General features: G+C 42.7%; 8 protein-coding genes across 13 annotated transcripts in view; 4 read left to right on the plus strand and 4 right to left on the minus strand.

Moving 5' to 3' along the window:
- The first annotated feature begins 228 nt into the window (after positions 1-228).
- LOC133843136 (monocarboxylate transporter 13) lies at positions 229-5,576 on the plus strand. 2 transcript variants are annotated; one of them, XM_062276560.1, is made up of 4 exons: positions 229-406; positions 3,823-3,936; positions 3,996-4,469; positions 4,534-5,576. In XM_062276560.1, exons 2-4 carry the CDS (start codon positions 3,859-3,861, stop codon positions 5,392-5,394), a joined length of 1,413 nt encoding a protein of 470 aa, XP_062132544.1. In that variant the 5' UTR covers positions 229-406; positions 3,823-3,858; the 3' UTR covers positions 5,395-5,576. The 2 variants fall into 2 exon arrangements, with proteins under 2 accessions (XP_062132544.1, XP_062132545.1); XM_062276561.1 differs by lacking the exon at positions 229-406 and adding an exon at positions 3,406-3,566.
- LOC133843129 (transcription factor grauzone) lies at positions 1,197-3,337 on the minus strand. The gene is made up of 4 exons (XM_062276551.1): positions 3,130-3,337; positions 2,075-3,072; positions 1,627-2,008; positions 1,197-1,564 (listed from the first exon to the last, which is right to left on the minus strand). Exons 1-4 carry the CDS (start codon positions 3,244-3,246, stop codon positions 1,292-1,294), a joined length of 1,770 nt encoding a protein of 589 aa, XP_062132535.1. The 5' UTR covers positions 3,247-3,337; the 3' UTR covers positions 1,197-1,291.
- The window catches only part of LOC133843116 (uncharacterized), a 37,629-nt gene continuing 19,261 nt past the window's right edge, over positions 3,375-21,742 (plus strand). The window contains exon 1 of the mRNA XM_062276527.1: positions 3,375-3,385. The gene's annotated coding sequence lies outside the window, so the exon portion shown is untranslated. The remainder of the gene's footprint in view (positions 3,386-21,742) is intronic.
- On the minus strand, positions 5,554-6,526 carry LOC133843152 (proteasome subunit beta type-6). Its single transcript, XM_062276577.1, has 3 exons — positions 6,366-6,526; positions 5,832-6,306; positions 5,554-5,771 (listed from the first exon to the last, which is right to left on the minus strand). The coding sequence occupies exons 1-3, from the start codon at positions 6,408-6,410 to the stop codon at positions 5,623-5,625; spliced, it is 669 nt and encodes a 222-aa protein (XP_062132561.1). The 5' UTR covers positions 6,411-6,526; the 3' UTR covers positions 5,554-5,622.
- LOC133843143 (exosome complex exonuclease RRP42) lies at positions 6,553-8,025 on the plus strand. Its single transcript, XM_062276567.1, has 5 exons — positions 6,553-6,710; positions 6,762-6,958; positions 7,018-7,183; positions 7,247-7,535; positions 7,593-8,025. The coding sequence occupies exons 1-5, from the start codon at positions 6,654-6,656 to the stop codon at positions 7,772-7,774; spliced, it is 891 nt and encodes a 296-aa protein (XP_062132551.1). The 5' UTR covers positions 6,553-6,653; the 3' UTR covers positions 7,775-8,025.
- LOC133843150 (ER membrane protein complex subunit 7 homolog) lies at positions 7,786-8,852 on the minus strand. The gene is made up of 3 exons (XM_062276575.1): positions 8,272-8,852; positions 8,083-8,211; positions 7,786-8,023 (listed from the first exon to the last, which is right to left on the minus strand). Exons 1-3 carry the CDS (start codon positions 8,746-8,748, stop codon positions 7,904-7,906), a joined length of 726 nt encoding a protein of 241 aa, XP_062132559.1. The 5' UTR covers positions 8,749-8,852; the 3' UTR covers positions 7,786-7,903.
- Positions 8,852-17,989, plus strand: LOC133843122 (putative ferric-chelate reductase 1 homolog). Of its 3 annotated transcripts, none has more exons than XM_062276539.1 (8): positions 8,852-9,099; positions 14,658-15,131; positions 15,790-16,127; positions 16,190-16,341; positions 16,405-17,026; positions 17,087-17,199; positions 17,372-17,527; positions 17,595-17,989. In XM_062276539.1, exons 1-8 carry the CDS (start codon positions 8,867-8,869, stop codon positions 17,706-17,708), a joined length of 2,202 nt encoding a protein of 733 aa, XP_062132523.1. In that variant the 5' UTR covers positions 8,852-8,866; the 3' UTR covers positions 17,709-17,989. The 3 variants fall into 3 exon arrangements, with proteins under 3 accessions (XP_062132523.1, XP_062132524.1, XP_062132525.1); XM_062276540.1 differs by having other exon boundaries at positions 17,399-17,527; XM_062276541.1 differs by lacking the exon at positions 8,852-9,099 and adding an exon at positions 12,650-12,669.
- On the minus strand, positions 16,853-21,698 carry LOC133843123 (FAS-associated factor 1). Of its 3 annotated transcripts, none has more exons than XM_062276544.1 (14): positions 21,541-21,698; positions 21,217-21,285; positions 20,867-21,146; positions 20,661-20,786; positions 20,398-20,587; positions 20,121-20,325; positions 19,965-20,050; positions 19,783-19,904; positions 19,575-19,720; positions 19,358-19,512; positions 19,148-19,296; positions 18,818-19,092; positions 18,634-18,753; positions 16,853-18,572 (listed from the first exon to the last, which is right to left on the minus strand). In XM_062276544.1, exons 1-14 carry the CDS (start codon positions 21,583-21,585, stop codon positions 18,411-18,413), a joined length of 2,130 nt encoding a protein of 709 aa, XP_062132528.1. In that variant the 5' UTR covers positions 21,586-21,698; the 3' UTR covers positions 16,853-18,410. The 3 variants fall into 3 exon arrangements, with proteins under 3 accessions (XP_062132528.1, XP_062132526.1, XP_062132527.1); XM_062276542.1 differs by having other exon boundaries at positions 20,661-20,801; XM_062276543.1 differs by having other exon boundaries at positions 20,852-21,146.

A 21,742-nucleotide genomic window follows, 5' to 3' on the forward strand; every position in this document is an offset into this window, starting at 1 on the left:
AACACTGTTAACTTTCTCTAACAGCGAACGGCTTGCACCTTCAAAAGCTGCTTGCTACGAGACGAGGTGAATAGTTTCTTCAACTAACTCACCACAGGTTACCATTTGGCGCCAAAAGTGAAAAATGCAAATTTTTTGAATGCCAATCTTTATTTTTCAAGCTGTGTGGGTTTGCTGTTAAGTCGAAGTCAATAAATACCACAACACAGCGCCGAGCCAGCCAAACAATATTTACTCGTTGTGCGATAAGGTTCTTTCAGACCCTAACTAACTAAATAAAACCCCAATCAAGAAGTTTCGCAGACATAAAACAAGTGTAAACAACAGTGACAGTCAGAAATTAAATTGGTCTGCAGTAAAACTAATACTATATATAAGAAAAGTTGTATTACGCATCTGTAGACAGGTAAGTGTTCATTTAATTCGTTTTTTTTTTTAAGTAAATCCATTCAGGTGGTACTTCAGTTGGGTATTAATTACGTTCTGCACATGTTTGTTTGTCACGTTTTACAACGCGATTAGAAATTTGAATTTCACAATTAAGTAAATGTGATGCACGGGCCGGCAAAAGGTCCTGAACCCCCAAAAATAAAAAACAAAGAATAACGTCAACTAAAAATCACACGAAAATATTCCATTGGTAAACACGAATTTACCGGAATTGTGATTTTTTTTTGTGCAAATTGAAAACAAAAATTTGTTGTATGTCATCGTGCCAAGTGAACCATTGGCATAATTTGGAAGATGCTGGCAGGCGGCAATCAGAGACACAACAACAAGAAAATACACCTTTGAACTGATAATACGAATCCGCTGATAAGCTGCACAGAATCCACTTTGCAACTGACTTAAACCGGTTCATCCAACACTTCAGCATGATTATGTCTTGTCTAGGCTCGGCTCGGCTCAGATTAGAATCGAATCGACCGATCTCGATCGTTCGTCAAAAATAATAATAATAAGCATACTTAATTTATTTGCTCCGGAATACTGAACCATGCTCTATATGTATTCAACGACATAACGTAACCACGCAGCTTCGACCTTAATGTGTTGTTGATAACGCGTACCCAGAGAGCTCTGTTGTCTTATACCAGTTCGTAATGAGCTGGCTGTCTCAAGGAACCAGCTGTAACTGGTTTTGAATCGTTTTCCATTAAACGCTTCGCTTTTCAATTAAAAATCGCAGCTACAAATTGTTTTTTAAACTTTATACACTCTCTGATTACGCCCCCGAAAAGTGGGCACGTTTTCAATGTTGTTCAATTGATTACAAAAAAGGGCACTTGGATCAACACTCCGTCGACAGAGCGACAATGTCGCCAACGACGACAACCGACGCCTCAGCGGCTGCCTCCTTGGTGCGCTCGGTTGTCTTGCGCACGCTGACCGAGATAATGGTATCGGAGTTACGATGTCGCGCCTGATGCTGATGATGATACTCCTGCCACTCTTTGAAGTGCATCTTCTTGCGGTGCGCATGCATGTTGGCATTCGAATTGAAGGTCTTTGGGCAGTGCGGACAGGTATACAGAACTTCGCCTGTATGTGTCGTCATATGCTCCTAAAACAACAAAAAATTGTTTATACAACTCTGAGTCACGCATCCAACTCTTCAATACTTACGCGCAACTCATTGGGCCGCTTAAAGGCTTTCTCGCACATGGGACATTGATGCGAACGTGCCGTGTTGTGTGTGTACTTGATGTGATGCTGATGCGCCTGCAAACTTGGCGAAACTTTTAGGCAGTACTCGCATTGTATGGGCTGGAGATTCTCCGCTGTGTGCATCATTTTAATGTGCCGCGCCAGCCCGTATTTTGTGGTCAGCGTCGATTCGCAGAGATCACACTTGATGACCTTTTGCGGCATACCCGCGTGCTCCTCCATGTGACGCACGAGAGCCTCACGACCTCGTACAGACTTGCCGCACACATCGCAAATCTTGTCAAACTTACGCAAATGCACCAGCTTCACATGCTGCTGCATCAGATATTCATTGGGAAAGCTGTTAAAGAAAGGGAATACATATGAATTCATATGAATCAAGTTAACTTCACAACTTTAGACTTACGTCTTGCTGCAGCTGGTGCAGTTGACCAGCCACTGCTCCTTGGGAATGTGTGTCAGCTTGTGGCGTTCGCAGACCACCGCGCTGTAGAATTTCTTTGAGCATTGCTCGCACTGATAGAGACGTCCACGCTGCTTGATCTCATGCATGCGCATGTGCAGCTCCAGGCTGCGTCGATGGCCCATCACACGCTGGCAAATGTGACACTTGAAAAGTTCGGGGTCCTGATGCCGGCGCAGATGATCCACAAGCACGCCGCGCTTCCAGAACTTGCGATTGCAGCACAGCGCATAGCCACGCTGATTGTGTTCTTTGCGTGTGTGAACTAAGAGCTCAGAGAAGTCCTCCATGGCACCATTGCAGATGGGACAGATGACTTTGTAGTGATCGCGTATATAGTCATTAAACTCTTTCGATTTGGCCATGTTGTGCACACTGTCGCTAGGTAGCTTTTTCGGTTGTTTGATTACCTTCAGTTTCTTGGCACAACGTCGTTTCTTCGTCTTTGTCTTCCGTACTGTTTTCGTTTTCGGTTTGGGTTTGACGGCCACCTCCAGAGTTTCGCTTTCGCCGCCCACACTCTGCTGCAGATAGTCTGACATGGTGTGCTCCTCCTCATCATCATCTTGCTCCTCTAGCACATCGGCTATGCTTAAATCCGCCTCGGGAAACTCAATTTTGATTTCATTGAGATTGATTTGCTCCAAAACCGCTTTAAATTCGCTGCTGTCAATACCTGTTGCTTCTTCTGGCGGCAATTGCTTCCGTGGACGCCCACGTCGCCGCTTCACAGCTGCCGCCACACTCTCTGAAGGAACAGTCTCTTGCTTAATAACATCGCGTGGCAGCAAAAGAGCAGCTGTGTTTGTTGTGTTTTCACTCTCTTTGGCCACATTTGCGGCCAGTTGCTTGTGTGCCTGCTCAACGCTTACATAGAAGTTGTGAAAGGCAAACAATTGATCCCAGCAAGCACCACACACGTGTCCGCTGGCGTCTTTGGTCTGCAAAAGTCTCAGCGTTAAAACCATAACGAATAAATATATTGAATGCTTTTTTACCTGTAGCCAAAAGTGCTTTTCGATGATTTCATTCATTTGTAGAATTTGAGCTTCGGTGGAACCAAACTGAATATTGCCAATGGCATCATCCGTGCACTGTGTGCACAGATAACACATTTTGTTCAAAATCAAAATATTTCCACCAACAATGTGTTCAATAATTGTCCAGAATCTCCGATAGCGGGCATCATCACAAGCGAACAGCTGTTATGCCGCAGCGCTGCCAACTTGCTATAATTTAAATGCTTTGATATTTGTTTTTTTTGCGCGAGTTGGCAGCATTAACGACTTTGAACTAAATTAAACAATTTGCGTGAATTTTTATTAGATTTGTGTGTGGCGCTTAATCAACGCAAATAAATGCGAGTGAAATGCTAACAAAATGAATAAAACTTGCATTAGCATTTCGCCAGCGCATTGCGACATTTCACATCACTGTAAGTGCCCAATTTGCGCTTTGTTTATTTGCATTTCGTTTTTGTTTGTCTGTCTGCAGCGCTTTGTTGCTATTTTATATTGCTGTGTAACGTATTATTTTGTTTTTCAACTTTGAGTTTGTTTACCCCTTTTGAGTACCGAATTGGCAGCCATGTGATCAAACAAACGCGATAAGACTGATAAGCATATTAAATATAATTAGCCAATTTCTTATATAGTAGCTTAGTTAATCTTTTATTTGTTGTTATCTTTCAGCTGCTCTTGCTCAAGCTTGAAATCAGATAATACACCATGGATGTTCAGACAACACGCATCGTGCCCGATGGTGGCTATGGCTGGATCATTGTCGCCGCAGTCGCCGTCATCAATGTAAATTTAAGGCGCAGTTTTCAAGGAATTGCTTAATAATAGTGTACATTTCATTGCAGATGACAAATCAGTCGATTTTATCGGTGTTCGGCCAACTCTTTGTGGGTGAATTGCGTCGCATGCAGGAGGATACTTTCACCGCCGCGCTCATCACAAATCTCAACAGCTTGGCTCTGAATTTCTCGGGTCTCTTTATTGGTCCAGCGATCAAGAGCTTCAAGCCACGCAATGTGGCAGCTTGCGGTTGTTTGCTGGTCTCCTTTGGCTTGGTGCTCTGCTCATTCGCCACGCAGACATGGCACTTTATTGTGGGCTATAGTGGCTTTGTGGGCTTTGGCCTGGGCTTGATTTCACCATCCACTTTTATGGCCATCAATTCGTATTTTACCAGCAAACGTGGACGTGCTGTTGGCGTATCTTTGGCTGGCGCAGGAGTTGGACAAGTTTTCATGCCGCATGTAGTCCGTTACTTTATGGTTAATCATGGATTTCGTGGCGCAGTGCTCGCAATGGCATCGCTCTCGCTCACAGGGGTATGTCTCCTTAGTTTACCTTCTTATTGAACTACTTAACTAAAGTTTAATAAACCTTTTTCAGGTCTTTGGTGCTCTATTCCTGAAGCCATTGACTCCCGCTTCTGTCAAGCACAACAATCGCAAGCACATGCAGCTGCTGGTGGACAAACAGGACAAGTCGCAGACCAGCATCACCATTCAACCTCTGCAAAGCACTCCTACTCCAACCAAGACTGACGAAACGCTGTGCGGCAGGATGGCTCACCGTTTAGCTCAGGCCATGGACTTGGAACTGCTCAAGGATCTCGTCTTCTGGAGCATCATTGTGGGCATGGCTTTGGTCTACACGGCCACCATCAACTTTACCATGGTCTTCCCCAGTTTCCTGCAACACACAGCCCAGCTCGACAGCCAACTGGTGGCCACCTGCATGTCTGTAGTCGCTGGCGCTGATATCATTTGTCGCCTGCTCTTGCCCTGCATCACAGATCGCTTGCGTATGCCCTACCGTGTGGTCTTCCTCCTTGGCACAGCGGGTCTGCTTTTCGGTCGCCTTTTGCTGGCCGGGTCCACCAATTTGGGCGTTATCATTTCCATGTCCGTTTTAATTGGAATGACAAAATCAGCAACGGTGATCAACAACAATTTGACAATCTCAGCTCATTGCCGTGCTGATAAACTAGCTGGAGGATTGGGTCTGAGCATGATAAGCAAAGGCATCATTGTGATAACAGTTGGTCAGCTCCTTGGCTGGATTCGTGATTATGCCGACTCATACGTCATTTGTTTGTACGCTCAAGCAGTGTTGCTACTGCTTGTGGTCTTGGTATGGACACCAGAGATTTACTATCGCTTTAGAAAGCAACAACAGCACAATACTTCCAAGTCCATGGAGACTACTTACATGTCACCCGAGCAGGCTTCGTCCAACTCGCGTGCATAATTTGAAATGGGATATGGACTCAATTGCAAGGATGTGATATAATTTACTCTCTAGTTTGTAATCCACTCATCCTCTCGACGTATTTATTATCATATATATATTGTAGACTTTTCGACTTTTGTATTCCATCAATACTCATCAATAATAAAACATAAGCTATACGATATTATTACAAAACCAAATTATTATTATATTGTGAATTTCGAATTCATTTCCCTTTTACATAGTTTAGTTGACAAAGCTTTGGGAGCCCACAATCGTCGGCAGCCCAGACTCTGTGTTGTAGAACAGACGACGTTCGATGCCATCCTTGGTGATGATGCCAATGCGTACGACGCCGCCAGAGCTACCATCATGGAAGATGGCATGTTGCACAGCTATGAAGATGAAGAAACAATTGTTAAAATGGGATAATAGAAAATGTGTACTTTACAAACCCTTCTTGACGAAATCCACACACTCCTCCTTGGGCATACCCTCACGATAGTGTTCACGCACAAAGCCATAGATAAAACTAGATCCAGAGCCGCCAATTGTGCAAGCCTCATGGGTCAACATGCCACCCAAGGGAACACTGTAGACCTGACCGCCACGCTCCTCATCCCAGCCGGCCACAATGATACCAGCCAGCAGTGAGTCGCGATAATTGTAGCAATAGTTACGGAACTCTGATGCTGCCTCCCAGACAAGTGGCTCCTTGTTTGTCTGATTGCGGTGATAATTCAACGAGTAGGCAACAATGTCAGCTATAGCCTGTGTGTCGGCTGCAGAGCCACTGCGACAGCAGTAGATCTTGTCGGAGATTTGGGTCAATTTGTCAGTCACACGATTGGCAACATAAGCTCCAGAGCTGGTACGAGAATCGGCGCCGATCACAACGCCGCCATCGAACTCTACGGCCATAATAGTTGTCTGCGTGCAGAACAAGCGTTATTAATATATTCCTGGTTAATTGAACTGCTAGAACTTACTCCTGTGCTGACGGGAGTATCGGTAAAATCGTAGTCGGGACCCATGATGACTTCTTTATAATAGCTTTTGAAATTTGTAATTCGTGCAACACACAAAATGCAGAGTGAAATGACTGGCTTGTTTTTGGCAAGTGTTGCAAGGCAACTAAAAAGCTGTAGTGTTGCTTAATACGCCGGCCAGTTGTGTATTTCGTAAGCTTATCGATATAGTTATCGTTATCGCTATTGCACATGTTGAGTTTGTTTTGATGCAGTTTGAAATATTCACGTCTTGTTTATTGAAGTAAAATGGCTTATGTCGCACTTAGTGAAGCAGAAAAAACATTTATCTTGCACGGTGTAGAGGTAATTAATTGAACCACATCCAGAATTGTGTAATTAAGAGTGGAATTACAGGAGGATTTCCGCTGTGATGGACGCTCTCGACGCGATTACCGGCCCATGGAACTGGAGACTGGTCTGGTCAGCAATGCCAGCGGTTCGGCACGACTCCGGCTTGCAAACACAGACATCTTAGTGGGTGTCAAGACAGAGATTGATGTGCCTAATCCACTGACGCCAGAGTTTGGCAAATTAGAGTTCTTTGTTGACTGGTAATGATGCTAAACCAAAGTTTGCTTTGCAATTTCATTAAGTTGCTTTATGTTTTCAGCTCTGCAAATGCCACACCTGAGTTTGAAGGACGTGGCGGCTCAAATCTTGCGCAGGAACTCATACTGTCACTGCAGAATGCCTACGAATCACCCTTGGCTTTTGACTATCGCACTTTGTGCCTGATACCAGGGCAACAATGCTGGAAACTTTACATTGATATACTGGCAAGATTTACCGAATTTCAAGCATTCTATGTACGTCTGGCTAATATCATTTTCTTGGTTTAGATACTTGAATGTGGTGGCAATCTGCATGACGCAGTTTCCTTGGCTGCCAAGGCTGCTCTTTACAACACGAAACTGCCCCGTGTGACGGCAACGCTTTTGGATGCCGGCATTACAGATCTAATCATCTCGGACAATCCATATGACTGCACACGGATTGGTATTGATGCATTGCCCCTGCTTGTCACCGTGTGCAAAATTGGTGACTACTGTCTGGTGGATCCAACGGCCGAGGAGGAAGTCTGTAGCACTGTCAGCATGGTGGTTTCCGTCTCTATGCGTCAAGACACACGTAAATGATTAAGCATTTTTGTCTAAATCATATTTATAGCTATTGCTTAACCTACAGCATATCTCTCTGGCACTCATATGACGGGCGGTGGCTCAATGCATCGCGATACCATGCTGAACTGCATCCAATTGGGTCTCTCCATGGGCGAGCAACTGAATAAACTGCTGCTCAAGATGCTGAAGTCAGAGGAAACTCGCGTCGGTCCCAAGCGACCCAAAACCGTTGGATTTCTTAAATAAATCAGTCTTACTTTTTGGTATGAAAGTTGTGTTTAATTAATATATTTCTTCTTGACATTTTTTGACTATGAATGGAACATGAATTCTCTAACAGCTAATGGCTGCTTCAATTACTTTACTTTACTATGCTTAATTGCGTTTCTTGGTTTGTTTGCTGGCTGCAACTGGCTTCTTTTCCTTCGGCTCGGGTTGTTTCCCCGACAGCAATGAGGTGATCATCTCGCTGATTTCAGGCATGTCGTTGGTCATCTAATGTATGATTAATAAGTGAAAATTACATGTTTTACTTGGGAGTAATGCTCTCTTACCTTAGAAAACTGCATGTTCTCGATTTCTTTCTTCGTCTCGGGATCATTGATCATCTTGGGCAGCACCAGCATCAACAGCAAAGGCAAAGCCATCATCAGCACCATGGGACTGAACAGGAAGTCAGTTATCTAGGGTGGAAAACAATAGTATTAGCTGATTATGCAAAGCAGCAATTACTTTCAATTTACCTTCCACTGCTCCCGAGTTTGGAAATATTTGAAGCGCATAAGAGGTTTCATACGAAGTGGATATGGCACTTGCACTACCTGTGCTGGTTGAATGTAATTCACTTTACGTGCACGGAACTTGCCTTTGGGATTGATCTCCACGCGCACTGGCTCATAGAATATATCGGGGTGATAGACGTCGAGGACATAACTGCCCGAGGGAACCCCGCTTATTATGAACTGTCCATCCTCGCGCACAAATCCCTTGTACTCTCCATTGTTGATGCTAACGGACAAATCATTTTGCCACTTGTTGCCTTGGGGCAACTGGACAGCGAGTCCTTGGCTCGCACCTGCGGGTCCAAGATCGGGAGCATACACTTTGCCCTCGATGGTGTAGTAGCCGGAGATTTCGTCGACGAGCTCATCTTGGCCGATGACAATGTCACTCGTGCTAAGGCCTATAAGTAGGGCCAATATTAAGAGTTTATAACACATTTTATTCTATAACTTTCTGCGGGCAGCGCTTAATTGAAAAACTTTTATTGGACAAAAAAAATGAATGAACACATCAGATGTTTTCTGCTATCGTTAATCGATAGCTGCGAAATTATCGATGGTGACTGGTGGTTATGTTGCTGAATTCACCACGCATGAACGCAATTCACCTCTATCGCCGCAGCATGCGCCTGCCCAATTGGAACGAACTTATTGGACCGTCAGTTGCAAATTTGAATTCAAGGCGCGCAGTCTTGTGCGCGGCGTAAAGCGGAGTATTAAATACCCAAACAAACAAAACAGCATATTCGCAGAGCGAGCGGTTTTATTTTTCAACACAATAAATTCTAGGTTAGTGTGCGTTGTGTCCAAAAAAACAAGTTTGGCTAAAGAATGCTGTCCAAGGAATTCGCGTGTTCTACATACCAAATAAAATAAACGAGAATAGTGATCAATTAGTTAGTCATACTTAAGATTGCATGCAATATGCAAATGTGCAATTTAAAAGTGAAATTACTCTTGAAACAACAAGAAAAACCGCACCCAACAATAACAAATTTGCGGAATGTGCGCTTTAAACGGATAACTTGTTTTCAAGTTTAGAAGACAAACTTGCGTTGCAGAGATTGTTAATAAAAATAAAAAGCAAAAAACACAAAACGACTTCAAAGTCGCAGATAACAAATATACTGTGAGAGTCTTGCGCGAAATGAGACAATAACAACAATAAATATTCATATGCGAGCGAACGATGCTGTTGTTGTTGTGCTTCTATAATTATGTCGCATGTTGTTGTACCGTAAAGTAATTGTACTGGAAACCGGTTTCCAGTTATGCCAGCCAATGATGCTGTGCACTAGTATGTGTGTCTTATTGGCGCTCCGTCATTCCCTCTCTGTCGCGCTCATACGCTTGACTGCGAGTGCAAAGCTCTGCCACCGGCAGCTGTCTCACGCACACACACACACACACACACACACACACACACCGATATATTACTGCTGGTAAACTCGCATGTTGGCTGATTTTCAATGGCAGTTGCATTCTAATATAATGGAAAATACAATAATTAATGACACAAGTTTTGCCTTTATTATAGCTATGATGAGAGAGTAACAAAAATAACATAAACCTGAAGTGTGTGTGATGTCAAGTGTCGCGCATGCGCAATGCAATAGTTGTTGTTGTCTCTGCAGCTGCTGCTGCGGCTGCCGTTGAAGATGATGATGTAAACAAGGCGTAACAATAAAAGAAACAAAGTGCAAGGCAAAAAGCAGAAAGCAATAAAAACAAAACTACAACTGTGGTTGCGTTGTGTGAGGGAGTGTAAGAAGTGTTAGAGTGAGAGGGGCGGAACGTGTTTATCTTAAGTGTGAACTGGGGAGTGGACACCGAACGTGACGTTTGCCGTTAGCAATTGGCACACTCTTTCAGCTCGCACACACCTGTGCTCAACTCCACTTAACTTAGCTTGTCTTCTTCGCTCTTGTTGTTGCTGTTGTCGCATATTTATTTCACACAATTCCTAAATTGCTGATAAATCAAAGTCGCTTTCTATTTACAAAAGTTACAACGCTTGCACACGTGTGCGTGTACCTCTGTGTGGATTGGATTTTTAAATGATTTTCAATAGTTTCGTTGGCATTATCGTTTTACTAGACAGCTGTCAAGTTTCTCATTCCAATCTGATTCCAATGTTATATAATACAATAATTAAAAAGTTCTCAACTAACTAATTGCAATTCTTAGTCTTTTCTACTCTATTTTTGCGATAAAAAAGTATTGCATACCATAATAAGAGCAATTATTGTTTAATTTTTAAATAGCATTTTTATCAAAGCACTTTAAATAATAGTTTCCATACCAAAGTACGGAGCAGCAACTGAGCAACAATAACAATAAAGAGCGGCGAGTAGCTTACAAAGAAGTGCAGTGAAAATTTCTTATACCTTGATTAGAAATGCATATAAACTAAACACTTAGCATTTATGAGTCATAATGGGTTATTGAGCTTTTATTAAAATGTATTTATTAAGTTTCTTCAAATAATAATAGAATTATTAACTAGAAAATTAGGTAGAACTAGATAGTTTCTTGGCCCACACTACACGTGTAACGGAGCTAAAATTATTGCTTTACTATCACATATAATCATCACCATATAGTAATCGGTACCACTTTTATTTGTATATGGATTTGGAGCAATAACGTGATTACAATTAACGCCAAGTCACCCAGATACTATATGTACAATCTTCAGCCCCATCGAAGCATAGTTCTATGTTGACCAATCTATCTTGTTTACCAAACTTTAGTTTCCCCCACCCAAATCCTCCAACTACGCTGTACTAATTTCGTTTGGATGTGTACTTAAAATGCAATGACCCTTTGGCTTTTGTGTGCCTAGCAAAAGGGCGAAACTATGTTTAACCCAATTGTTGTGTTAGTCGTGGCACGCGATGTCCAGTCCAAAGACCGACCGTTGCCGAGGTGTCCAGCGCCTTGACGAAAGCCATCACAACCATTCCTCCCCCAACTGGCCCATTCGCGTTGACTAAAAAGTCGATTCCCTCGGCGCATGTTAATAAGAAAATTGATTTGAAACAATTGAAAGAACTTTACATTAGCAGTCAAGTGGAAAAACAGTTGTTTTTTTTTTCAATTTTTAGATTGCAGCGGGAAGTAGTTGGTATAGCAATTATATCTTATCTGCGTGCAATTAAGAGCCTTGTTTAAATACGTTTTGTATGTAAGCACTCGATTGATGACTTTCTTTAGTCTTATGTTGTATAATTAGAGCAAAATTAAAATGAAGTGAAGTGAAGTGAACTGAATCATCATTGCCACGAGCAGAGAAGGTTTACGAACCTTGCCATTAGGGTCAACATAACTGAACAAACCAAAAAAAAACAAGTAAGAAAGCTACAGTCGAGTGTACTCGACTGTGAGATACCCGCTACCCAATTTGATTAAAAGCAATATATTTTGCGGTATTATTCTCAAAATATACCGAATATACTGCAAATATACTAAAAAATACTAAGAATATACCAAATGGTATGTTTGGTATATCGATATAGTACACCATTGTACAATGTGCTAGATTGTCGGCCAAAGCAACTAAGACCCCAAGTAAGTAGGCGTTTTTGCCCATACAAAAGTATTTCTTTAATAACTTCCACAATTTTTATCTGATCGAAACCAAATTTTCAGGAATCATAACTACTATAGTAATTATTGTATATACCAAAATTCGCAGCTTTAGCTTTAAAATTACGCTTGTTATTCGATTTTTTTGATTTGCGGGGGCGGGAGTGGGCGTGGCAAAAATTTGAAACAAACTTGATCTGCGTGCAAACATAACAAATGCTGTCGAAAAAAAATTATAGCTCTATCTCTTATAGTCTCTGAGATCTAGGTGTTCATACGGACGGACGGACAGACACACAGACGGACAGACACACAGACACACAGACGGACAGACGGACATGGCTAGATCGTCTCGGCTGTTGACGCTAATCAAGAATATATATACTTTATAGGGTCGGAGATGCCTCCTTCTTCCTGTTACATACATTTCCTGTCGGCACAAAGTTATAATACCCTTCTACCCTATGGGTAGCGGGTATAAAAAGCGGCCAATTCAACTGCGTTTTTGCAAAATGTTGATTAAACCAATTAGAGCTCAACTGTCAACTCTCAACGTAACACTCGGCTAAATTGTACAAGTACACACTGTATAGTATATATACATGTATATATCTCATAAGTTGTAGAAAATTGTGATTGGCAACGTCAAACTGGCTTTAACAAGGGCATGGGCCTGTCGTTTAGCTATAGACTCGACTCTATATAGCCCTTATGCGATTAGAGTCAAGTCGAGACAAGTTGTGCCGAGTCGCGTTGAGTCAAGTGTATGAAGTATGTGCCCACATAATGTGCCATTGTATTGTTTCATGTTTTCTGTAGTTTCGTTTTTTTTTTTTTATTATTATTATTTTTTGGCTTGCAAGTTGCAAACGGTTAATCAGTTTGGTCTCACGTTCGAAAACAAAAGCTGAATTCCGTCATGGACTCTTTGGGGCCAATGCCCACTACATACATACGAGAGAATTGTACAGTAAAATAGTTATTAATTTTTTGCCCGAGTGAAATTGCAGTTTTCACTTTGTGACCTAAACTAACTAGCATAAGTTAGCTACTGTATATAGTCCTCTCATTGAATTAGAGAGAGAGTTGCCAGATATTTGCAAATTGCATTTTGAAAACAGGAAGTGTGACCAGCTTTATTAGCAGATTTTATCAGTTACATTTATTTTTACCCTTGTAGCCCAAAGGTGTCTGAAAAAGTGAATGTGTTTTTATGTTTTCTGGGGAATGTAATTTATGCATGATAGCTACAAAACAAAAGTACACGTTTATATTGTTTCTTATTAGATAAATCAGGCAAAGGCATAAATGCCTTTCTTACTTTCAAGGTTGCCATCAAGTTCAATGTGAACGCCCATTGTGAGGTGAAGCTCAGCTCAGTTTTGCTTCGATTCGATTCGACTCGAATCGTTTATGATTTGTTGTGCGCTTTGATTTTGGGTTAATACCGAAAAGGCGTTAAACAATGACTCGCCGTCGGATTTGCGCTTTAATTCGCGCAATTCAATTAACATTTTGTGTGTGTGCTTGGCATTTCAGAAAACAAAGTGACTTTTCAAGAAAAGTTGTTAGTATACATGTGTATCGAGAGCCCGTTTACTCATTTTTACCCGTCGTATAGACATTAAATCAAGGCGCACACACGACTCACAACTGTATAACGCTCAAGGTTATGCGCATATGAGATTTTTTTGAAATTCAAGTTCAATTCGAATTCTTTAGATCTTTTTTTTTCATTTACAAAAGCGTTATTTCCCCCACACGCCTTAAGTCGTTGACGATGACGACGCATCGAAGTTTAACTCGATGCTGACGACGACGACGTCACCGTGTCCGATGAGTAGGCGCTTACTCGTAATTAGCATGCTTAGCTCATGCGCTGTCTGATCTGCGACGATCATGGAGCTGTAAAACTGGATACGATACAGTCATCAGCATTTACTTGGGCAAATCCCAAACTCATTCACTGTCAACTATGTTTTCACAGTTTGTTTTGCATGAATTTGCATGGTATGGCAACGCTGCTGAAAATTCTGTTAGCAGCACCAGTTTACAGCACTCTGGCAGCACCCACAGGAATTTGAAAATGGTGTTATGGTTAAGAATAAACATTTTATTACTCATGGGAAAATCACGTTCTGAATCACGTCACAGGAGTTGACAGCGGAAATGACTGAAATAACTGAAAGTCCACACGTTTTAGCCAGATAATGAGTATAAATATGAATTGGCTGCATAATTAATTGGCTAATTTAATGCGGTGTAAGCTAATTACTTTGTCGCTTATCGCTGCCCCCTTCACCACATACCACTGTATAAACAAACACATATTACGTATACGCAGCGAAGCATAGCGAAAGGCATGAACAAAACTATAAACGATAAACAAAACTAAAAGCTAAATGCTGTTAAATGTAGTAATACATTATTTAATAGCTGCGCGACTATTTAAATAAAAGTCTCGCATGTAATAAGCGTTGACAACAATCTGCATGTCGCATTCTTATCAATTCCGATAGCAAACTTCTGCTGAATGGGAACGAGAATTGGACGTGTATCTAGACTAGAAAAGATGATGTTAACCATGCCACGATAAACATGCCTCGACGACTGCAATTATATTATTGCTCTGGGCTAATTAAACAGGTTTCTAACAGTGCGGGGGATGACATAACATAAGACATAAGGGACACGCTTGCTGCCCACTTGAAGTTCAACTCGAATAATGATCGTTTGTTTGTGTCTCTCTTCCTGTTCAGGTGCTTAAAGATGTCATCGACGACAACGACGACGACGACGATGGCGCTCGTTGCGCTGGCCGCACTGCTGATTGCCGCCACAGTGCATAGTTTGCCTCAAGGTGCACCGGAAACCGTGTGCGACACAATGCTGCCGTTCCATTCGAGTGGCGCAGATCTGCCCCAGAACAGCGTCTCTCCCTTCGGCATTGAGACCTCCACCTCTGTGGTTGGCCAGGGACAAACGTTGCGCGTGGACATCACTGGTGTGCCGGCGGGTTTAACTTTTGGCGGCTTCATGATTCAGGCACGCAATCGCAATCCTCCCCATCAGATTGTTGGCCAGTTTAGTCCGTCGCGCGATGGCACCATCAAGCTGATGAACTGCGAGAATTCCGTCAACAATTCCGCCACACACAGCAATGCCGGAAACAAGCCGCAGGTCAGCCTCGACTGGCAGTCGCCCGTGGACTTCCTGGGTCAAGTGGTCTTCAAGTGAGTCCAGCTTTAGTATAAATTCTAAGTGATCGAAGATGTCTCAGTTGCAATTTACGATATCTATCTTCATTTATGAAAACTTCAATTTCTTTAAAAGCATCAATTGTTCGTGTCTTCGTGAAGCACTAGTTAAAATATATGCTAAGGTTTATGTCTTAGTACTTTGAAAGACTTCCTGCCGTAAATTATCTTGATCAAAAATTTCAGTTTATAGCTAAGTCAATGAATTTGGGCAAAGAATTTTATATGTACATTCAAAAATTTCGATTTGATGATTACATTTTTTTTTTGGTATTAGAGATGTATTGTTTGTAAGAAATCTTAAATGTATAACAAAGATTTTATATACTATAATACTACGAAAATCAAATTATTTCAAAATACGATTAGTGTCCGAACGATATATAACAGAGTTAATTAATTATTCCGATCGAATGACAATCTTAATCAAGAATCTTATTTACTTATTTAGTTGTGTTATATTGTTTTCCAATTATAATATTTTTCCCACATAAATAAACAAGTAGAATAATTTAACTGCAATAAATCCCCTTAATCTGAAAGTCTCAGTTGTTCTGAATTGCCTCGTTGTACTCTAGTAGCTTAATTTCGAACATACAACTAAATAATAATAATAATGTATCACTTTCAATAGTGCCACCGTTGCGGAATCGTACCACAACTTCTGGGTGGGCATTCCCTCCAATCCCGTGCAGGTTGTTAGACGCGATGCCCCTGGCCTCGCTCCATTGCCCACCACGAACCCACCCACCAACTTTAACTTTGCCAGCACACGTGCTCCTTACGTGCCACCCAGTTATGTGGCGCCCAATGCAAGTCCCCTCGTCGAAGACTCTTTCTACGATGGCTGCGGACAAACGAAAACCTGCTTTGGCTTTCCCGATGGCTGTGTGGCCACCAAATCCTGCAACGGTCTCTCGGCCGTCGCCGTGCGCGGGGACATTTTCGAATTCGAGTTGCGCTCTGGCAAAGGTGAGTGGGGACATGGAAATCTTAAAATGAGTGGAAAAACTCAAGTGCTTTTAATTGTGCAGGTAGCGATGCCGCATATGTGGCGCTGGGCTTATCCCATGACGCCAAGATGGGTGAGGATCTGGCCACAGAATGTGTGCCCGAGAACGGACGTGTGAATCTCTACTCCTCCTACACCGCCAACAATCCCTTCGCCGCTGTTCGAGGCAGTGTGGTAAGTATGACTAAGAATTTTCCACCATCTGCGAGAGTTTCTTACTGAACAACAATCTTACAGTCACAAAACTCGGCACGTTTGCTGAACGCTTCCTTTGTGGATGGTGTTATCTACTGCAAGGTGCAACGCGATGCAGTCACCACGGTCGACGGACGCACCTTTGACCTGAAGAACGGCGCCTATCACTTGCTTATTGCCACTGGAAAAACCTTGAAGGAGAACAGCGTTGGCTACCACGACATTGGACGCCTGCCCTCCGCGCAGCCCATCAATCTGGCTGTGGTCCAAGACCTGAGTGGCTCCTCGATGCTGTTGGTGCGTCTTCATGGTGCTTTCATGATTGCCGCCTGGATTGGCACCACTTCGCTGGGCATCATCTTTGCGCGCTACTTCAAACAGACGTGGGTTGGCAGCCAGACCTGCGGCAAGGATCAATGGTTCGCCTGGCATCGCATGCTCATGGTCACCACTTGGACGCTAACTGTCGTGGCTTATATATTGATCTGGGTTGAGCTGAAGCGTGCTGTGTGGCATGCGCATTCCATCACTGGCCTCATCACGGTCATTCTCTGCTTCATTCAGCCCATTGGTGCGCTCTTCAGACCCGGACCCAACGACAAATCGCGTCCTTACTTCAACTGGGGACATTGGCTGGGCGGCAACCTAGCACACATTCTAGCCAGTGAGTGAAGGAATTTTCGTCTTAAACTACAACTATATAAATATTTCCTCTTGCTTGCAGTTGTTGCCATCTTCTTCTCGGTCAAGTTGCCCAAAGCAGAGCTGCCAGAATGGATGGACTGGATTCTGGTTGGCTTTGTAGTGTTCCATGTGCTGGTGCATCTCATTTTCTCCGTAAGTGTGAAGTGTGCTGTGCGTGACTGTGTGTGTGGTGCCCTTCAAATCATGTCCAGACGCATCCTGTCGCATGCCCTGTACACAGTGTCATTAAATGCTCCATTCATTTTGTTACTAATTCATTCATCGCTCCGTTTCGAACTGTGAGGCTACGTCCATTAATTCCCAGATCTATTTGTGCATGAATCATTGGCAGGTGTCGTCGATAGCGTCGGATCGTGAGCAAAGTCAGCGTGTAAACACCTTCCAGATGGGTGAAGTGTCGCATCATCATCAGCATGCCATGCGCAATGGCATGAGCATGGAGCGTAAAATGGATGCACCGGTAGGTTGAACTTAACTTTGTTATATTCGAATCCTTTGCTCATTCCTTCGCTTTCTCTTATTTGCAGTATGGTGGCCTGAGGAAGGGTCTATTGGGTGTCTATACGATTGTGCTGGCGCTGTTTGTTGTGGTGCTGATACTGCTTGTGGTCCTGGCGCCCATCGAGAAGGTCTTTGGTTAGATGGATGGATGGACGTTGGTGCTATATATATAATATAATCTCTGTGTCCGCTCTCTGTACAGTCCAATACTCGTGTAGGCTGCAAACTTGATTGTTTTTTTATTTTACTTAACCCAAAACACACACAGTACGTCGTCCCGCCCTTGTTTTTTATGTTGTTATGTGTAAAATGAAAATATGTAGAAAAACAGAAAAGAAAAATGAAGTGTGCGCTGGGGCATGCGTTTTCAGTACATGTTATATAATTTATTATTGATAAAGTAAAACAAAGCCAACTTAAATGCCTTTCTTTCATCTCTTGAATGCTTAACTAACGCTACCAGTTACGAGTGTGTGTGTGTGTGTATAGGGGTTGAATGGGGGATATAGTTTTGTTGTGTTGTGTGTGTTTGTTTGTTGGGGGTGGCAACATAAATCGCAGTTGGTGCTAATCTAAATGTATATGTGTGTGTGTATTTATATATATTTATATATTTATAGCTGTAGATCTGCTCGAACCTAAACTCGATTTCGTAAAAAATGTTTGCTCATAAAACTACAGTCCAATTCGGCGTAAAAGTGTTTGTTGTTCCGGTTGTTTGTTGTTGTGGTTATTGTGATTGAACATAAAACACTAGTTCTCTTTCACGTATCTTAAATCCAAAATGAAAACGAAACTCTTAAAATGAACATCTGTAAAGCGATCATCGATAAGAATGCAAATCAAAATCGTTCCTCCAATATGACAGTTTCCTGCGGATACAGCTTGAGGCTCTCAAGCGTTTGGCTCGCTTCGATGGCGGTCAGATCACGACGTGGCCAGCCGCTAAACACTTTGTACTCATCGATCAGAAAGCCATTGGCTGCCACAAAGTTTAGCAGGTCCTGTAAAATAAAATTTCATATAATAATTGCCAAACAGTCTTCAGCTTCGCTGTGAACTCACCTGGAGTGTGTCACGTGTGTAGAAGCGACGCTCCAGGTGATCGCCAGTTGGCTTGCGCACACGTATTTTGGAAATGTTTGCTTCATGCTCGGCAGGCTCCTGAGGTAATGATTGCTTAGCCTGTCGAGAAGTATTAAACGCTTTAATGCATACCCATAAATATATAAGTTTTAAAATAACTTACCACTAATCTGATGGATTCACGTCTAGCATCTTCTTCGGCACGCTCGCTTTCAATGCGCTTGCGCTCGGCTGCTTGGGCCAATTCCTTTTGACGCTTCGCTGCCTCTTTGGCCATGTCGGCTTGAAGCGTCTCCTCGTATGCCATGTCCTGCTCGGCCTTAACCAGATCGCGCGCCGCACGTTCGTTCTCCTCGCGTATCTCGCCCTGCAGCTGCTCCTCATACATCACTGTAGTATCGAAGAGACGCGACTGCAAATCAGCCAGCCCAATGTTGCCTACAACACATTGAATTATTAGTAAATTATAGTAATTAAGAAGAGGGCCACTTACCATGAATCACAGATAAGACCTCGCATGTCTGACGGCCCATCATGCGACTCTTGCCGACTAGCATAATGGCGGGCAGCTTGTCTAGCTTGATATTTCTGGCCGTCAATGAAGCGTTGCTATTGATGCAGGCCGTCAGTGACGACAGGAACCTAAGGCACAATCAAATACAAATTATTATAAGTTTTAACAATAAAATTTAGATCTGCTCACATATCCTTGTTGCTCTCGTACGTCATGTCCCAACCATAGAGCACGAAATTCTCGCGAAATGTCAAAATGATGCCCTCGTCCTTCATGAGATGATCACAGAATACATTTGTCAGAATACTCTCGCCATGATGCAAATAGATGGCCAACAGTTTGCGCTACAAGAAATTAATTACAATGAAATGTTTTTCGAATTGGTAATTTTTAAATCTCTTGTTACCTCCTTGGCGGGCTTGTGGCAGGCCAGTCGCAGTGCATCCTCTAAGCTGCCTATGAAGAAGTCAGCATGTGGCTCACCAAAGCGGGCTCTATAGTTCTCCACAAATTGTGCCGAGCCGCTCGTCTCATCGTTCGTATTGTTGCTAACTGAAGATCACAAAAAAACACTTATACAATCATCTTTAAATATGGTGCAAAGTGAAGCTTACTCAGATGCCTGTTCAATGGCTGCACAGGTGGCGAATCTGTGAATATGTATTCCGAATTGTTGAAGTCTGTAGCATCCTCAAACTCATCCGCAGAGCTTTCGCTATCCAGATTGACGACGTCCCTAAATTCAATCACAGAATTTTTTATTTTCATTTTAGCAAATACTTTCAGTAACACTTACGAGCTGTTCAATGCATTGGAATTGTTTTGCACGCGATCCGCAATATTGCGCACCACAAACTCATGATTCTGCTCAATGCCCGATTGCTGAAGAGGAAAAGTAAGAGATTATTTAAGAGATCAATAACATTGTAACGCAATTTGTTGTCAAACTCACCGCCAGAGTGGTTTCGTTATCACAACCGCTAGGCCAGCCGGACCATTCCTGATGCCGCACTGGCGTGTTGGTAATGTAGTAAACTTTTGTTTTCAGCTCCTCGATTGTTGTTTTGCCCTCCATACTCAATGTTGTGCGGCGTCCCTCCGGCTCCACCACAATGTGTAGCTTAAATATCTTATCCAAGCGCTGTGTACTCTCATCTCTGAAATAAGTTTCGATGAAATTCGATTAGAATGAAGACAATTTGAGTTGGTTTATATGTAGTACTGCTTACTGTTCGGTATCCATGAAACCATCATCGGTTAGATCCACAAGTATGAGCTCATTCTCTGGCGCCAGGCCCAAATTGCAGAGCTGCGTCTCGGACAGCTGAGCTTCACTAGCTCTGGACGGTGGCCAGCCACGTAAGGCCTGACGACATTGTGGTACATTGGTCACATCAAAGATCTTTCGCTTTAGTTGTTCTGCCAAGGAAAAATAGCGAGTTTCTCTTAGACATCTGGAGAGGAGGAGCAGAGAGCACATTCTCTTACTTACCGACAGTCGCCAGCGATTGTATGCGTATCTGATAAATTTGCTGATTGAAGTGTATGTTGAATACCAATATGTTCTGGTTGTTGTTCTGCCTTGAGGGATCCAAGTTGATGCTCGACGTCAGCTGGGCTAGCAATTGTGACGCTATAGTAGATACACGTTTCAACACGAGGGATTCTCTCTCTATTACTCACTCTTTCTTAACTTACTTGGAAACATGCGTGCACCCTGCGATGGTCCGGGCATCTCATCATAATTGAATGGCCTAAACCCATTGGTGTTTGCTGCTTGTTGTGCATTCAGATTGGTATTAAGATTGGCATTGGGATGTGCTGCTCCTGCTCCTGTTCCAGCGCCAACTGCAGCTTGTGGAGACACTTGGGCATCGTGTGCGATCGCCTCGGGCGGATGATGATGTATGGGATTGGTATTGGGATTCAAATTCGCCAACGGCGCATCATCTTGTGGTATTACACGGCTGAGTGCTTCCTACAGAACACAACAACGCAATTTCATTTGACGCATGTGTAATAAGAGACAAAAGACTCGACGCACTTACCACAAGATCCCAATTTGCAGCTTCCAGATGCGAAAAGGCTTCACCCACATCCTCGATGTTAGTTATATTCTGTGGGTGTGTTTGTTTTAGTGTATATTTGACATTGAAATTCAATTGAGTTACAAAAATTCATCCAAGAAGGCAAGACGCAGACACCCACACATTCACACACTCACTTACACGCACATGCACACACACAATTGCAGACACATTGAAAATGTGCGCACTCAGCATTTGGATTTTTAGTGCCCAGCTCACACACACATTCATAATAATAACAGAAGTTTGGAGCGTCTAGCGGACATTTGTTGTTGTATTCCTCACCTGGAAACTGGCCAATGTTTCTTCTTTGTCCTGGTTGTCCGACATTAGTGTATTTAATTGGTATTTCGAATTAAAACTAAAGTACTACTAATTTTTCACAAAGAAACGACTAACGACAAGTCTGATGTAAAAAACATTCGCCTGTTAACGCAATGTTAATACAAAACAAGAAATCTGTTAATGTGCTAAGTGGCTGGTACGC

Source organism: Drosophila sulfurigaster, chromosome 3 (genome assembly GCF_023558435.1).
Source record: "Drosophila sulfurigaster albostrigata strain 15112-1811.04 chromosome 3, ASM2355843v2, whole genome shotgun sequence".
NCBI classification, from domain to species: domain Eukaryota; kingdom Metazoa; phylum Arthropoda; class Insecta; order Diptera; family Drosophilidae; genus Drosophila; species Drosophila sulfurigaster.

Bases quoted from the DNA above. Each gene is read 5' to 3' on its own strand.
- LOC133843122 (XM_062276539.1), top strand. From the start codon at position 8,867: ATGGTGACTGGTGGTTATGTTGCTGAATTCACCACGCATGAACGCAAT. The intron at 17,200-17,371 runs GTAAGTGTGAAG...ATTAATTCCCAG, and splicing joins TGGTGCATCTCATTTTCTCC to ATCTATTTGTGCATGAATCA. The intron at 17,528-17,594 runs GTAGGTTGAACT...TCTTATTTGCAG, and splicing joins AGCGTAAAATGGATGCACCG to TATGGTGGCCTGAGGAAGGG.
- LOC133843150 (XM_062276575.1), bottom strand. From the start codon at position 8,748: ATGTGTTATAAACTCTTAATATTGGCCCTACTTATAGGCCTTAGCACG. The intron at 8,212-8,271 runs GTAAATTGAAAG...TTTCCACCCTAG, and splicing joins AAACTCGGGAGCAGTGGAAG to ATAACTGACTTCCTGTTCAG. The intron at 8,024-8,082 runs GTAAGAGAGCAT...ATCATACATTAG, and splicing joins AGAACATGCAGTTTTCTAAG to ATGACCAACGACATGCCTGA.
- LOC133843152 (XM_062276577.1), bottom strand. From the start codon at position 6,410: ATGGGTCCCGACTACGATTTTACCGATACTCCCGTCAGCACAGGA. The intron at 6,307-6,365 runs GTAAGTTCTAGC...TTCTGCACGCAG, and splicing joins ATACTCCCGTCAGCACAGGA to ACAACTATTATGGCCGTAGA. The intron at 5,772-5,831 runs GTTTGTAAAGTA...TCATCTTCATAG, and splicing joins TGTGGATTTCGTCAAGAAGG to CTGTGCAACATGCCATCTTC.
- LOC133843136 (XM_062276560.1), top strand. From the start codon at position 3,859: ATGGATGTTCAGACAACACGCATCGTGCCCGATGGTGGCTATGGCTGG. The intron at 3,937-3,995 runs GTAAATTTAAGG...ATTTCATTGCAG, and splicing joins CCGCAGTCGCCGTCATCAAT to ATGACAAATCAGTCGATTTT. The intron at 4,470-4,533 runs GTATGTCTCCTT...AACCTTTTTCAG, and splicing joins CATCGCTCTCGCTCACAGGG to GTCTTTGGTGCTCTATTCCT.
- LOC133843123 (XM_062276542.1), bottom strand. From the start codon at position 21,585: ATGTCGGACAACCAGGACAAAGAAGAAACATTGGCCAGTTTCCAG. The intron at 20,588-20,660 runs GTAAGTAAGAGA...TTTCCTTGGCAG, and splicing joins ACAATCGCTGGCGACTGTCG to AACAACTAAAGCGAAAGATC. The intron at 19,297-19,357 runs GTGAGCAGATCT...ATTGTGCCTTAG, and splicing joins TACGAGAGCAACAAGGATAT to GTTCCTGTCGTCACTGACGG.
- LOC133843143 (XM_062276567.1), top strand. From the start codon at position 6,654: ATGGCTTATGTCGCACTTAGTGAAGCAGAAAAAACATTTATCTTGCAC. The intron at 6,711-6,761 runs GTAATTAATTGA...GTGGAATTACAG, and splicing joins TTATCTTGCACGGTGTAGAG to GAGGATTTCCGCTGTGATGG. The intron at 6,959-7,017 runs GTAATGATGCTA...TTATGTTTTCAG, and splicing joins TTAGAGTTCTTTGTTGACTG to CTCTGCAAATGCCACACCTG.
- LOC133843129 (XM_062276551.1), bottom strand. From the start codon at position 3,246: ATGTGTTATCTGTGCACACAGTGCACGGATGATGCCATTGGCAATATT. The intron at 3,073-3,129 runs GTAAAAAAGCAT...AGACTTTTGCAG, and splicing joins AAAAGCACTTTTGGCTACAG to ACCAAAGACGCCAGCGGACA. The intron at 2,009-2,074 runs GTAAGTCTAAAG...TTTCTTTAACAG, and splicing joins TGCACCAGCTGCAGCAAGAC to CTTTCCCAATGAATATCTGA.